The 16,684-nt window shown below is 42.6% G+C and overlaps 1 protein-coding gene across 1 annotated transcript; it reads right to left on the bottom strand.

Moving 5' to 3' along the window:
* Positions 1-375: 375 nt before the first annotated feature.
* On the bottom strand, positions 376-14,966 carry pank1a (pantothenate kinase 1a). Its single transcript, XM_080507952.1, has 8 exons — positions 14,607-14,966; positions 6,353-6,499; positions 6,058-6,263; positions 4,661-4,914; positions 2,751-2,927; positions 2,024-2,147; positions 785-910; positions 376-595 (listed from the first exon to the last, which is right to left on the bottom strand). Exons 1-8 carry the CDS (start codon positions 14,884-14,886, stop codon positions 536-538), a joined length of 1,374 nt encoding a protein of 457 aa, XP_080364078.1. The 5' UTR covers positions 14,887-14,966; the 3' UTR covers positions 376-535.
* Between the last annotated feature and the right edge of the window lie 1,718 nt (positions 14,967-16,684).

The following is a 16,684-nucleotide window of genomic DNA, read 5'->3' as shown; positions in this document are numbered from 1 at the left end:
TCGGGAGACGGAAAGAAGCGTTATATGAATCTCAAAAAGGGTTTGGCTTCAGTGCACTCCTCAGAAGACTGTGGGGGGAAAAGGAGGAGGGGACTTTTTGTGCAACAAACCGCAAAAACTCCTACATTTCAAAGGATGATTCTCATTGAGGAGGGCCTTCTTTGCTGTCAACACTGTTGCACAACAAGCCACCCGACGCACTACTGTCCCCAGGACGTAATGCTACAGTAGCTTTTCACAAAAACAAAGAAAAAAAAAAAAAAAAAAAAAAAAAAAAGCATGATAAAACTTTGTGACTGTCCTGACACAGGCAAGAATCAACGGGCCTGATCACAAGAAACTATAAATTAAAGATTACAATATTAAAACCTCTATGATAGCGGGGGGGGGGGGAGGGCTTTGGGGAAATATAGGAGGGGGGGGGGGTTAGAGGTTATCTTTATTTACAAATGTTAAATTACTATTAAAATGGCTTTTCTCAGTTCCTGTATCCCTCTCTTAGTGTTCCTCTGTGAACGGGACCTTCTCAGCACCTTCACGGGTCCTCCGTCGTCTTCAGCAGCTCCATCAGCGCCCCCACCGCTCCGAAGTAACCCTGCAGCGAGCGGACAAACGCATGAGTGCACATGTCACAAACAAGCCCTGGACTTTCACTGAAGTGAGGATGTGTGTATAACCAGAACAAAAACAGTGCCGCGAGGCCAAATAGTTTGGATTTGCCACAGAGGATTCCATTTCATTGATAAGATCTTAATAACGTGTTCTACAGTTGATCGGCACTCACCTCGTGCTCCAGGAAAAGGGCTCTTAACTGTCCTTTGGACCAGTAGTCCATGGCGTAGGCTAGCAGCTTTGTGGAGACGGTGTTGATGCGGAGGAAGTTCCCAACAAACACAACACGCTCGATTCTCTGACGTGAGGGGAGGAAAAAAAAGAAATCGTTGAGATCAAGACACACAATTGATCAAATTTGATTTATTGCAGCAATTTATATGTTTAGATTTTCTTTTGGGGGGGTCAGACTTTCTAAATATCTCTCACCTGATTACAAAAGGCCAAAAAACAACCAAAACTGTAAGAGTTGGATTATCTTTCACAAACTAACATTTTAAACCAAAATTTCTGTCTAAAAACTGTTTTGTTTTGTTTTAAATTGCGCTTCATGTAAGTTATGGAATGGAGAACATGCGTTGCTAACAATCCAAACGCAACATTTTAAAAAGCCTTTGGGAAAAGTAGTGCTTGCATGTCTCCCGCCACAGGAGGGCACTGTGGAGCTGAGATACTAGTTTTTATTACAGGTTCTTCTTGCTAAAGCAGTCTACTTGTACTAAGAGTCCATAGAACAGGTCAGTCCACCCTCACAGGATTTGCTTTAAGAGTGGTAATGTTTAAATCCTCTTTTTCTAGAAATGTCTGAATGATTCTGCATCTTTTCCTTCTTCATGTGGCCCCTGTGCGATTCGCTGCAGCTCTGCATGCCGTGATAGCCCTGTACAATGCTGCTTGATCGCCATGCCACAAGGCAACACTGTAAAGAAGCTCACAGCACGCAGAAACACTCCGGGCTGACGCCTGCTGCTACCGAGGAGTCTGCCAACTGCAGCTCCGGGTTTGACTCGTGAGAAACTAGCGAGACGTTCAGGTTGGTTTCTATGAGATGGAATGGATGATGAGTTTTCTGAACATTACGGTGATTAATTAGAAATAAAGGGAACTTGTAGGTTTTTGCCAAAGTACAGGACAACAAAAATCATGAAATACTTGTGAATAAACCAGCCACAATACAGAAATCGTGAGTGTTTTTGTGGGGTTGATAAGTTAAGTCATAGTGAGTTGCAAAAGAAACGGTTTGGTCCGTGAAAGAAGATTATTGACATGAAGTCGTTAAAGCCTGGTTACTTATTTAGTATTTCTAAATCACTGAGTGCCAATGGGTACAATAAGCTTCACTTATTCATGTGTTCATATTACATAACTGATATGACTCTCTGTGTGTGTGCGTGTATGTGTGTGTGTGTACCTCGTTGACAGCACACATGCCAGCTATGGATCCTATATTGTTTGTGATGGTGACGAGAGTGGCTCTGGCCAGGTCTTCCTTGCTGATGCTGTCTCTCTTCTCTTTGCTCATCATGTGACCGAAGCTGGAAAACAAACGTTTGTATGTTTGAGAAGCCAGGTGACCTTCCAACAGCTTAAAGACAAACAAACAGACAGACAAACAGACAGACAGTCGTGCAGTCTTCAGAAGTGACAGCAGACCAACGCTGGCTGGAGCTGTATCTGATGATAAACAAATGACTGAGGAAGAATCTTTCGTGGGTCAGCTTTTGAATCCAGAGTGGCAGGTTTGCTCTGTATATATGCTGAGTAAGTGTCAAGCACTATTTAATTCAGGGGACACATACAACCCAATTTCATCTCGAGTGGGCCGGAACCAGTAAAATCGTGCCAAAAGAACCTTTAAATTCAAGCTTTTATTTCTTGTGGTGCAGAGTACACATGAGGAAAATGTCTGTATTTCCACAAAAAGTGAGCCGGTGAAAGTGAAGCGATACAGTTCTGAATGGTTCAGGCCTGAAAAACATCCGGGAGCTTCAGTTATGTCACAAGCCAATTTAATGATTGACAGAAGTCAACCCTGAAGAACCTGCTGGCTGCAAGTCATTGTACTAACATCGGGTTCCTCTTGTTTGTCTCCTGACTGACAGATTATTATCCCAGCTCTTGTTTGCGTTTGTTTTCACCTGGAAGCGACGATGGAGCCCTGCAGGCCGAATCGCTCGTAGTCCCCGCCGTAGATGTCTTTCACCAGTTTGTCCACGTTGGTGGAGTCGCCCTTGCTGGCCATCTCCAGCGCCTCCTCGAACGTCTCGCAGCCCGTCAGCAGACAGCAGAGGCCCAGGAATGTGCCGCCTCCCAGACTGAAAAAAGTAATGGCGCTGACATGACGGGGGGGAAAACGGGTCCACGTGCCGACAGAGTCTGTTTTACGAAGCAGCAACTATGAATGTAAATTAATTTCAAATATTTACAATTGACATAAAGAAGTGGTTAGCACATCCAGGTTGCACTCTACATTGGGCTTTAAGGGCCTTTCTTGAGCATGGGATTATACTAGTACTGCATACTAGTGTAAAACTGCAAACACATGAATAACTTGCCACTATTTCTATGTTTATTTTGATTAAGTTGATCTCCTTATTCGTTTTCGTCATGTCTTTATCTTCAAGTTCGGGGAAGTTACAGTGACTTGAATCCACTTCCAGGTTTGTTACTCAACCATTACCATACATACTACTTACATAACAATACAAATAACCTAAACTCAAACAACAGAGATGCATAAAATGGCTTGAAATTTAATGACAACAAGTAACAAGGTAGAATAGTGTCACCAAATCAGTTTCACCAAAATCTGGAATGTAAAGCATACCGATAAGGCTGAATGAGATTAAACATAAAGTCAATGGTCTTATAGAATATAGCTGTAGCATAATTTGTATAATTCATATGAATATGACTCCATTTTTTACTTTTTACTTTTCCCTCTAATCACGCTTGATTCTAGGATTACATGAGCACTAAAGTACAGGGGTTGATAATAGATGTTATGATGGAACGCAAACTGCTGCCTCACCTACCACATCTACACGGCTATAAAAAGGCATTTAGCCACCTTCACCTTTTGCACACATTCCTTCAAGCAAAACATTGACTCGGTGGAACAGGACAAAGATTAGACTTGTCGCTTGCACCGTCAACATTTTTGTGAAATCTCTTCGTCCGTATCGCTGCTTCTTTTCATGTGGTTATTTTAATTTGACCAAAAGACAGGAAGTCTTGTAACATTTTTACTTAAGCTTCTTTAGTTTAAGAGGAGAAATATTTTGTATTTAATGGTATTTTTGAATTAGAATATGAGACAGTGAAACTGTAAAGTTGTTATGTACCGAGTTTGTTAACATGAGAAAATGGGAATTTCTAGTTGAGTGAGGCCGAGTTGTTTACCTGTTTAGTGAGGGTGTAAGTAGTAACCTCCCCTCCCCTCCCAATAAACTCCTCATGTATTGTGATTTTGACACAAGCAGGAAACAAATGAATATTTATCTTTGTATTTTAGGCTGCTGCTGGTGGGATGTTTAAATGCAACTTTAAATGGCATGAGCTGAACCGTTTTCATCCAATCTGTTTAAGTTCGTGCGCTGGTTGACTTTTCCCTTTACTTCACTGGAGAACATGCAAAAAAAGGATATTTCGGAGATCGTATACATCGTATATCCAGTCCCTCTTAATTTTTTCCCACCCACTGTTGGAAAGAGAAAACCTTTCAATAATGTGTGACTTCCTGCCCTCTGCATCGGCTGGTAATTTTTTGGCTCATGTACGATGTCCACTCTCTGTGCCGGTCACTTGTTTGGCCAAAAGGCAGGATCGCTCTAATCAAGTGCCCCCACCCTGGCGTGGAAACCTTGCTTTTCAAATCCAGAAAATGCAAGGAGTCATTAAATTTACCTCATTACTTAGGATTTTCCGATAATTAACTTTCTATTTCCCTTCCTTTTGTGATCTGGGTGAGTCATCACGAACAAAATTAACCTTCCATTGATTGAGCTGCCGAGCCTCGTGCCGATAAACAGATACCGATCGGCCTCACCTGGTGCCAGTCACCCGCTTGTAGTTGTTCTCGGAATACACGGTCAGTATGGAGACCCCGGAGCCGATGTTGACCAGCAGCATGGGGAACAGGTTGTCGAGGGTGCAGGGCTTCTTCACGCAGCTCTGCGTGTCTGACGGGTTCTGGAAGTAGTAGCACTCTGGGTGACCGTTAAAGCCCACGCGGTCCATGAACAAAAGCCCGTTGATCAAGCAGTCCAGCTCGTCCAGCTTTAGCAGCTCCAGGTCGGCCATCTGCAGAACGGGAGCACATTCAGCATGTTGACAAGACAGTCATTCAAAGAAAATAAACAATCCCTAGAAGAGCGGTTTTCAGAGGGTCCTCTGAAGACCTCGGAACTGGTGGCGGGAGCGAGTGCAGCGACCCTGCTGCACTGCAGACAGACGGGGTCACAGAACTCTGGTAACTCTTGACCCATTAGGTAATCAGAAAGCACATTGACTATGTTAAAGATTAGGGGATCGCCAGAAAGGAGAAGTGGCTGACTCGGGTCAAAAGACAAATCTGCTTAAATATTCAAATGGACTGGTGAGAAATCAAGAGCACGTCATATTGACATTAATTTATCTTCAACAAATTGTTGTCATTGTCTAGAGTCCAACATGGATTTATTGTCTCTCCAGCAGTTCAGTTTACAGATATATTGAAAAGTAATTAGTAGTAGTAGTAACTTTATTGGTAGTTCTACCTTTTTTAGAATCTTGATTTAGGCTCCGTTTACACAAGGTTTCAACGCATTGTTTTTGCATTTTCCTTTCAGAAAAGTTTCATGTTTACACATCAACGGTTTCAAAACAATGTCTGTTTACACAGAAAAATAATGGAGCTCTATTGTCAGAACATAAATTGATGCTGTTGTTTGTAATGAAAGCACGCACACATGTGGCTGAGAGAACAATACGCGATAAACAGTACGAATGGCGAGTGCACAGACATTTGTCTGGACAAACCACAAAGCTATTGTTATTATGTGACAGAAAACTATAAAACTACCAAAGTCCTAGGAGAATATCGACGTTGTCATGACACTCCAGAGTCCGCCATTATTATTATTGTCCATCGACTGGCACATGTGCAGAAGAACTACGGCTGTGGTGTGCATGCACAGTAGCAGCGTTTTTAAAAGGTTGTACCTTAGGAGCCATTTTCAAAAAGTTGCATTTTCAATGGCTTGGAGCCTCGTCATGTAAACGGACGCCCGCAACATAGTGAAACTTTTACGTTTTCACTTTGAAAAGGCCGTCTTGTAGACGTGGCATTACGACAACAATTTATTACTTTAGAAAAATGAATGAATTTGATGAGAATTCTTCTGTATCCACGTCCTGAGCTTTGCATCTCCAACGGATCTTGAACACACGACCGCTTGCGCTCACCGTCCTGAAGTCGTCTTCGAACTTGTACGCCCCTCCGCCGGTGGCACACAGCGTCGTGTGCAGACTGGAGAAGTTCTTGTCGCGGCCCATCTGGATGAAGCGGGGCATGGCCTGCGTCGGGAAGCGGATGAAGTGCAGGTTTCCCGTCCTGCCGCACATGGTCATGTTCCTCAGCTCCAGGTGGACGTCACGAACGCCCGTTTTACCTGAGCAGGGGGAGGAGGAACGTTCCAAGTTTATTAAAGTACCAGCACCTCTCCGATTAAAGCTGAAGACTCGGAATCGGGAGGCATACCATAGGCCACGTTTGAGGTGAGGTAGCGGCGAATGGACTTGAGGTTTTCCACTTCTTCCTGTTCTTCTTCTGCAGTTATATCCACTGGCTCAAAGTACACTAGCTTAACCAAGGTCCCACCAATGTCCATCCCGAACCAGGGAAATGCTGGGGGAAGCAGGAATTTAAAAAAAAAGTATGATTATTTTGGTTTTCAAAAACAAAATCTAAATATCTTTAAATATAAATACACAGCTTACATATTACAGAAAGGGAAGCCTTTAATACACATTTCCAATTAATAGCACCTTATAATATCGGTGTGGCTTAAGACACATTATGGTTGATGTTATTGATTACAACAATAAACATTTTTTTAATTTAAAACAACTAAAAAGAGTTTTTTAGGCTTCATCGTGACAACATGCTGAACTCCCTTTTCACAAGACACACTAAAATGGTTGTCATATTTAGGTGGCTTATTTTAATCAAATAATCCATAAAGCAAAAACAATTGTCCAGTTTTCTTTAAAATTACACCCAAACAAAGCAGCAGAAAAACAACAAATCAATTAAATTCAAGTGAATATCTCAGAAGCTTCAACAATTACTCCAGAAAACCCCCCCCAAAAAATGTGAAACATGTCAATCAACCAAAACAAAAAAGAAAGGTGGGGATTTTAATCTTTTAACAGAATGAGACAAAATAACAGTCTTGATTGGATTTCAATCACCATTTTTTGATGTGCTGCTGGTATATTTACCTACTTTCACCATAAAATTGTATATTCAGTCACTCAAAAACGCTTGAGGAGGAATATTTAAACACAGCAGCAGATGAAGGTCTTCATATGATACAGTATGATGAGCAGGTGCTCTTCATTTACCCAAATAAACCAGGCCAAGATCAGGCTGAATCCAATACTACCACTGTAGTGTTGCTTTAAACCACAAGTTCAGGGCTGGATAACGGTCTGATTAGAGTTGGAATGAATGAATGAATCAAAATGTTAGCCAGGCTTGGCAACAGCGAAGGTTGCCATGGAGACCCCCCCCACCACCACCACCGACACACACACGCTCTTCAACCTCCTATTTTCTCCATCCCTCAGCCTCCATCAGTCTCACACATCCATCTTTCTTTCTCCCCCTCTTCGTCCCTCCCCTCCCCCCACCTCCACCTCCCTCTGTTCACACGATTCTGTTTTCTTACTCCCTCGATGTCCTATTTTCCTCCTCGTCTTCAGCGGCTCGCCTCTCGATCAATTTAATTCAATCACAGTGAGATCTACCGATACGCTCATAGGAGGAGGGATATGGACGGATGCTTATGTGCGCTGCAAAAATATATTCAACTCTCCGATGCAATACACCATCTCCAGTATTTCGCTTCATTACAGGGAACTTAATACATTATTAGAGCTCAAATAAAGAAATAAACTGTCAGCATCAAAAAGAATATGAGTGAAACTATAAATCAGACTAAAGAAATAAATTGGATGCAAGAGTCATCAGCAGATTAAATTGCACTTATGTTTTAAATAGAAGTATGGAAATATATTTGATACGAAGAATTCATTTGAGAAAACTGAGCACATGTCAACAGATTTATCCACACCTTAAGCAACATGACCACCCATTATTATGCTGCTGCCTTTTTGTTTCCAAATTGTGTTTGGGCTTTTTTTGTTCCCCATCCCGGGCTCTGCAGATCATATATTGCTATTTTTAGATGCACTTATCCACTCATGTTTGCATTGGCAGCTCATCAAATACCAAAGTTCTGGTTCAACGTTCAGTGAAAGCATGGTGTGGCCTGAAAGCATGGCAGCACAGCGAGGTCACCACAGGTAGCTTTTAGAGAAGCACATGAACACATCAGCTTCAACATGTGCTGCGTTGTTTAGAACAATAGAAAGTCTGTGTTGCTGCTCGAGACGTGTTCACTTAAATATGTGTTGCTGGGTTGAGAATCAGCGTTTCAGCAGTTTGGATCAGCAACGATGGAAGGATTCAAAACACACTGGATACATTCGTGCAACTTCTTCAGTAATTGATAAATATTATATATCTAGCCACCATAGGAAATACGTGAAGAGCTCCGACCTTTGAACTGCACTCACCGTGTAAGGACTGCCAACTAAGCACTTTGCTACCTCGTAATAAGATGCTATATTATTCATTTACGCCATCGTTGCAACACGCTGATGATAAAGTAATAGACGTTTAAATTCAATACATAGAAGCAGCAGTGAGAAAAGGAGTCATGCTGTGAAGTGTTTCAATTTCAAGTCCATCAAACGTTGGTTGGAGGTTCAGAGGTTTCCTCCACATTTCAATACAGCTACTCGGCCAATCAACTTTATTTACATTATAATGATGAAGACCCCCCCCCCAAAAAAAGAAAAATATCTGCAACACAACAAAGAATAGCCAATCATGAATAAACTCTACATAGTAAATCTGCATTTAACCCTCTCCCTCCCAAGTCAATGTCCTGGCCGTGTGGCCTGGTGATCAGGAGATGATGAGACTCTTTCACAACAGACATCTGCAGGGAATGCTGCAACCAAAGTTCCCATCAGAGCAAACACATTTAAGAATCCAGGCCTCAGTAAAACTAAAACCACTTGTGGGCGTGTATTTTGTGCTTTTACAGTTTCCTCTGCTGACTGGAACTGTCACAGTGGCATATTCGTGACTGTTACAAGTGTCAAGTGACTAACTGAACTTTATATGCGTTTGGAGTAAATCTTATTTGGGACATCGGAATTACGTCTGTCAGTTAACAATCAGTTAAATCAGTTTTCTAAATCAGACCACCGATGGCTCCACCAGGTCATGGTCAGCATTACCTTCAGCTAAAGTGACCCATCACCTCATTTTTATGTGTGGTCAACTTTTTGTTAGCCTTTTCTTCCACTTACTGACCTGCTCCACTGTCTGTAAACACAGACTGACAGCATTGATTTTACATGGTGTGCTCCAGAGAACCGGCTGCGCCTCTTCAAACTACTGTGATGAAGCTCGGAACTCAGAGGAAACCAACTATAACAACGAGCATGAAAACAACTGGTTGTGGCCTTTCATCGTTCTACAACAGTAGATACATATACACAATAAAGAAGCTCACAGTCTTTATTCTTCAAGCCAGGCGTGTCATCTTCAGATTACCAGGAATCAAAGTCCATTAAGCTGAAAAACAAGTTGGTTCCCCCTAAAATCTTTCAGTAATTCCATCTTCCAGGATTGCCAGGTACACCTCGACACGTGCAAATAGACACGTGCTCATACATAGCATACCTACAAACTGGAAGACAATGTGGAGATAAAACCAGACAAGCCACTTGGTTTCATTTAGCTGAACAAGTGGAAATGCTGTCGTCAGGGAGTGCGAGAACAGAACAGGGAATAAGATATAAAACACGAAGCATTCCCTAATACTGGTATAACTTTCTCGAGTACCTTCAGTTAATGTGACTTTACAGTCCCTGATGGTGTTGAAAACTCACATTGACATTCATTTCCCCTCTTTTTGTTAGACTACTCAAGGCGCGCTGCATTTTGCTCATCACAGAACAATGCAAAGGTAATTCTCCTGTAACCTGGTGACAATCCTGCAATGGCCAACCAACATCAATTGTGAATTACTGAGGCCGTCCCGACTCAAGACAAGTCCACTACAGTGGGCCAAATGTTTCCACTTCGTAAAAAATACATTTCCCTAATGATGACTAATTTGTTTTGGTTCTCAGCAGTGCAGATTTCCCATCAGGCAAGGGGCTCCAGAGGCTGAGACTCGCTTAGCAAGTATATTAACTTACTGTGTATTCATTTCTTTACAAGAGGGGGGGGGGTGATTGTGAAAAAGAATAATGGACAGCAGCTGACTTGTTTGTGTGATTGTCTTGGTCGTTGACTGAGACCTTATTTAAATGTGTCCAAGTGAAAATGCATCTTTTTTTTTTTTTTGTTTCAGAAAAGTTTCAGGTTTATACAGTAGTGTTTAGTTTACACGGTAGGAGGCCTCGGGGCAGACCGAGGACACGCTGGAGGGACTATGTCTCTCGGCTGGCCTGGGAACGCCTTGAGCTCCCACTGGAAGAGCAGGAGGAAGTGTCTGGGGCGAGAGAAGTCTGGGCAACCCTGCTTAGATTGCTGCCTCCGTGACCCGGCCCCGGACAGCAATGTTTTGAAAACCATGTTCATTCACAAGGAAGATTCCACCATTTTAAGCCATTTTCAAAAAGTTGTGCTTTAGAGGTTCCAAACACCGTTGTTGTGTAAACTGACACAACGAAGGTCTTGCGTTTTCATTTGAAAACAGTGTCATGTAAACGCCACCCCACATTTGGGTCCATATGAATGAAAATCTGAAATCTGACTTTATATTTCATCCACAAACAAATTGTCTGTAAAGACATACCTACTATCCCCACTTTTCATTCAGTCATTGCCGCTTTGTGCACCTCTTCGACAACTACACTCCCGAGTCATCAAAGGAGCCCTCTCTCTGCAGCGTTTCTATTTTGGAAACACGCAGATGCAAATATGACACAACCATGCTGCAACACATCAAAGGTCGGTGCTACAAGGAGCCCTGGTAGGACACGAGAAGTGATTTGTGTCCATCTGGGTGAAAGGTTTCAGGACTAAGGCATACCCGTCCCTCGCTGCATGTACACCAACGTGTTGGTCCACTACAGTTGCTGAGAAACTTTGAGAATCATTACAGCCGCTCGTGCTTTGATTAGAGCTGCCTGAACTTTCACCTCCGGTATCACAGCAGGACTTAGTGCATACGCTTGTCAAAAGAAAAAGTGCAGGACAGCTCTATAACATCTGTCCTGTTTCTGCTGCGTGATAAGACCAGCGCACTGCGTGTTCAAGGAGTGGATACAATGGAACATGGCTGAGACATTACAAACATTTAGACAGTTTTAATCTCTATTCAAAGCTCCTTTGGCTCCCAAGTATTGTTGATAAACAAGTTATGATCACAAGGACATTAGTTTTAATGTAGTATCATGTACATGACGTTTTGTGATTTCATGCCACTGTAAGAAATAAAGCACCAACGAATCAAAATACCGCCAGCAGTAAGTCACCTATAATAACAATAACACTACATATTCTCAAAACCATGTTGACATATGGAAATCTGGTCAGACCTGTCTTTGGCTGGTTTCTGGGTGTGTTATAGGTGAGACACCGCCCCTTGTTTCAATTTGCATGACCTCTGACACAGCATCCCCTCTTCTTCCACCCACACTGAAACTTGCGAGGATGTCTTTTTCCGCTTCCTCAACAATAAATGGTGTGCAATATTTACTCAACCTGTGGCCGACCTTGAAAAACCTTTATTCCTTTATTGGAGTTATCCTTTTACTAACAGAGCACTGACAGAGAAGCTGTAAGGTCATGGAAGGACGTGGTAAACGTCTCCACCCAAGTTCAGTTGTTATTGTGTTTTCAATTTGGCAACTACTTAAGACTCAATAGCAAAACTTCAAACCTTAGCTATAGAGCCAATGTTTGCACTCCTTTATCAGGAGCCAAAGCACTGTCGCAAAGCATGTTCCCATGAAATTTCTCCATGTGAAGAACAGAACATTTATCTATTTTTTATCCACACTATCTCCTTACTATCCAAGTAAAAACAGTCAGACCCAAATGATATCCTACGTCCGATATCCTGACACAAACTAACGCAGTCTGACAGTTTTCAACAAACAAGCTCATGCCAATATCAAGTCACCCACATCTATGTCAAAAACTCTGCGTAGAGTTTAAACAATGTGCAATTCCCATCCAAAGAGCAGACTACATTTCTACCCGACAATACTTTCCAGTCATGCCGAAAGTCCTCCTAATTGTGTGAACTGACGATCGCACGGCGCCCAACACTGCAGAGCTACGCATTTGTATATTAATGTGACGGGGGAAGAAACATGTCTTTATCACATTTTTATGACCCACTGAAAACATGGACACACATGCACTGGTCTTGAACAGCTACCTGGGAGAGAACGAATCATGCAGACACACCTGGTGTGCTAATAAATGACAAATTCTTCTGCACATCATGCCGATACAAAAGTCTTGTTTTTGTTGTGAAATATGACATATCAAAGTTTATATGGGGTCGATAGAGGATAATGTGGTGAATTAAAAGTCATCTTGCACAAAAAGCACGAGGAAGACTTCAGAAACGAACCAATGAGGAACCACAGCTTGGCTGCTTCTGGTGCAAACAAAGGGTACAAAGGCCAACTTTACCCAAAAGTAACCCCGATCCTGAACAACCTCAAGCACAGAGTACAAAGCAAATATTCTGGGACAATGCTGAAAAATCAAATCTCCGAGAGGAGATACATTCCAGGATCAGTCAGTCCGTAAAGAGGAAAAAGCTCAGAGGGCCATCTAAGTTTATCAAGACACCTGGCATCCATCCAGAGATAATTCAGCCAGAAAGCAGAAAAGATTTCAAAGTTGACAGAGGAGTTGGTCCTTTAATTATGTAATCTGGGTTCACAGTGTACTGTGGAGGTGTGATTTTTTTTCTTTCTTAGATCAATAACCACTGTGGAGAGAAGCAAGAAAAAACAAAACACTGATCATTAAATAGCTGTGGGGAACATTTTAGTGATTGCTTTTGCTCTGCAAAAGTCTGATTATATTATTTATAACAGAGCTTGCATGTGGCTAAATACTGTTTCCCCTCCCTATTGGCATACTGTTAGACGACAGAACAGCTAAGGCAAAAGGCAGCAGTTTAACTACCGGTAGTGTTACACAAGTATCACGTTTTAGACACAAATTGACTTAGTGAAAGCAACGCAAGCATAAAGCTATAATAAAGAGCAACAAATTAACTTACAACCAAGTGTAAAAGACTTAAAGATTAGAAGTCACACAGAAAGAAATGCTTAGGTTATTCTACGACATGGTGTAAATGATTCAATCCAACAATATTTACCAACAATAGTCTGGTTTGAAACAGCATGACAAAAACAAATTCCTCGTCAGCAGAAATCGGAATGCATACCATTCTCATTTCTTCTGAACCCGCCCTAATGGAATGACTAAAAAGGTGGCAGGAATGTTGTTGGGTTAACCTCGAAACAAGGCGGCTAAACATGCAGCCAATCTGTGCAAATACCTCCACAGAGTAGGAAACATTTAACCACAACAAACTCTGGAGGCTTAGACTTAACAATTGCCCTGCAATCAGCTGTGTTCACACAGAGTACACACCTTATCTGCAAAAGTGACACATTTGTTTCAGTCACTGTTGGAAAAAATATACTTACATTTACTGATAAAAGATATGAATGGAAACTTAAACTTACTTCCTTTCTTCATGTGTTGCAATGCAATTCACTTGAAAGCGACCAAAATTACACTTACCGGGTTTCTTTTCAGTGATAAGCTTCATTGTGAAGCAGAGTATCAACAACAAATGCTAAACTGTAAAAAAAAAAAAAGCTAACTCAGATGCAGATAAAGATTTGAAGTTTTTGGATGATTCTAGACACTTGGGGAAACGACACGTTCACACATACTGTGTAAAAGCCGAAAAGTTAAGCAGTATGAGCAGCTCCAGTCACTTCATCACAAATACTGGGTAAATAAGAGGGCGTGACCACGGAACATCCAGTCGGCTCGTGATTGGCTGAGACAAGCCAAGCCCACTTATCAGGAGCTTTTTCACCACCGTGCAGCGACCAATCAGAGCGCTCCAAATGCAACCTGAGGGTTCATGCAACACAGAGACGGGGTCTCCCTGACGACCGACTGGACAGATCAGCCTGAGACAATCAGGAGGAGGAGGAAGACAAGAATGTCATCTGACACGAAGGTTACTCTATAAACTGCAGAACACGGTTTCAACACGATGTGGTTCTGCAAAGTGGGGTTGGACAGTGTCGCGGTCACACGGTGTTTCGGATGCACCCGTTTTACTGGTCGCTGGTGACAGACTTCCTTTCGCGTCCCTTGTTGCTGCTAGTAACAACAGATATAATAGAATAAAATAAAATGCAGAAATACGTAGCTGCCCTGGAAAAACCTGTTGCAATAAATATGAAAGTGCTTAAATCAGTCTATTTAACACCTGCTGTGGTTTGCAGCTCCGCTGAAAGAAGGCTGTCACCAGTTAACAGGGAAACCAGCTAATCCGGAACACCGGTCTGTCACACTATCGCAACCGTGCATGATGTTCTCGCAATAAATTGTAAGTAGCTGGATAACAGCTGCGGGTAAAAGCACTTACGGGGTCTGTGCCGCCTCACCGACTCCGTCCTCCTCCGTAGCCGGCACCTCTTCGCCGGAGACCCGTTGCACTCCGCATCATCCCCGCGGTGCAGGTGATGCATGCCGTCGAAAGTGGTTCCACCACCGCCGCCTCCGCTGCTGTTGGTTCCGCCGCTGCAGCAGCTGCCGTTTGCGGCCACGACGACATGACCGTGAAACCCCCTCTGGCTCTGCCCGTTGTTGACGTGAAACGGCCCCACCGCTCCTTTCTTGTCGACCATCGACTTGGCTTGATCCATGGCGAACAGATAGCAATTAGCCTTAGCTTAGCTTAGCATCTGCGGGCAAACGAAACGTGAACGCCGGCAGCTTTAGCTTAGCTGGGCTACTATTAGCCCCGCTTGCAAGCTACTGAGAGAACTGTGCGCGCGGCTGACGCCTCGATGTCCCGTATTTAAAGGTAAAATTGCACGCTAGAATTTAGCGCTCATCTCCGCGTGTGCGTGGGTGGGAAAACGAAAACATAAACAGTCGCTAAAAGCCGGCGTTTCCGTTGAGGTCACTCTCGGTCATTTCCCCACATTGAGTCCTGGTAGCGGTAGCCGTTGTGTGTGTGTGTGTGTGTATGTTTCTGTGTCTGTGTATGCGTGTGGACGGCTACGTCACAGCAGCTCCTCCAGTTCAGGCCCGAACCCGTTCACCTCCTCCGACCGGTTTTCCTCTGCCTCTCTCGCCGTAATTCGACACAAAAGACACAGAAGAAAGGGTCAGTTGAGAGTCGCCTGCAGAGCTCCAGTGAAGCGCTGTGGCTCACCCGCCCCCCCGCTGCTGTTGCGGCCGCGCTCCGTGTGCAGCTGCGGGCCCTTTATTTATAAGCGTCGCTGCCTGCACGCGCACCGCTGTCACCCCCTCCAGTTCCCCGCAGTCCTCTGCGAGATGTGCGCACAAAGCTCACATGCAGTCGATAAATCAGACAGCGAAATGAACTGTAGTAACCCGATCAAATGTCAAAACATGTATATTTTTGTTTGTTTATTTTGTTTTGTTAGATAGGAACACCTTTTGGGGACACTGACCCACTGCATTAATCGCACTGGCCACAATAGAAAGAAAATATGTTAGTCGGTTGAGAACAACGTTGACACATAAATGTGAAATAAAAGGAATAAATTAAAAACTATATGCATATATGAGGAGTGGTGTATATATTGTGTTCAACCTTTGACACGATGATATGAAGAATTGTTAGTGGTGAGTTAAACTATATCACAATCAACGGCAGTAACAAAGAACTGAATACAAAAGAGACCCGATACTGATAAACAGGCATACTTTAGTCGAGATACAAAGGTCAAGCAACATGTTCGGCTAGATAAAGCAAAAACAATGGGACATTTTCTTCTTTCACCCTCCGTGTCATGGAATCCTAAAGCTAGAACTATATTGTGCTTATTAACATTATAAAAGAAAGGAGAACGATAGAAATTAAATGGTTTTTCAATGAATACGAATGTCCAAATCATAAATGTAGTGGGTTGACGAAGAAGAAAAACATGGTATAACATTCTGAAATGTCAGTGAAAACACAACGAATTTGTTTTGGCATCCTGAGGATGAAGTCCATCATCTTACATGAGAAAAACTGATTTAGAAGCATGTGACCAAAGCAATACAGCTGAAGTCAATTAAGTGAAATGTTGTTATCCTCTCATCAAAACATTGGATAATTTTGGCAGTTTTGTAATTGATCCACATGGAAGATGGAATTAAAGTGGGCCTCTATTACATTTGAAGTTTAATAAATGAACATTATAACACAGACTTGATTGGAATCAGTTTAACACTGCAAATCCCATAGCAGGAGTTCAGTCTCACCATTCGCTCAATGTTTTCTTCTATGTCAATTGCAACATAGAAACTCATAGAAAATGTGCAGCAATCTATACCATTTTTTCCCCCACAGTTTAAATGGCGGAATGTAACTCTTGTTGAATATATACAATTACGTATGATTGTTATTATCTAAAGACAGAAATAATGGTCCTGTAACGTTTTGACTTGACTTGAATTTTGACTAAATCACCTCTAACATGCTTC

This window comes from Blennius ocellaris, assembly GCF_963422515.1.
Source record: "Blennius ocellaris genome assembly, chromosome: 13".
In the NCBI taxonomy this organism is placed as follows: Eukaryota; Metazoa; Chordata; class Actinopteri; order Blenniiformes; family Blenniidae; genus Blennius; species Blennius ocellaris.
The sequence above is the reverse complement of the archived record's forward strand: the minus strand, read 5'-3'. Positions and strand labels throughout refer to the sequence as shown.

Coding starts and splice junctions, on each gene's coding strand:
- pank1a (XM_080507952.1), bottom strand. CDS start 14,886: ATGGATCAAGCCAAGTCGATGGTCGACAAGAAAGGAGCGGTGGGGCCG. Junction 6,264..6,352: donor CACCTCAAACGTGGCCTATG/GTATGCCTCCCG, acceptor CCCCCTGCTCAG/GTAAAACGGGCGTTCGTGAC. Junction 4,915..6,057: donor TCGAAGACGACTTCAGGACG/GTGAGCGCAAGC, acceptor CCCGTTCTGCAG/ATGGCCGACCTGGAGCTGCT.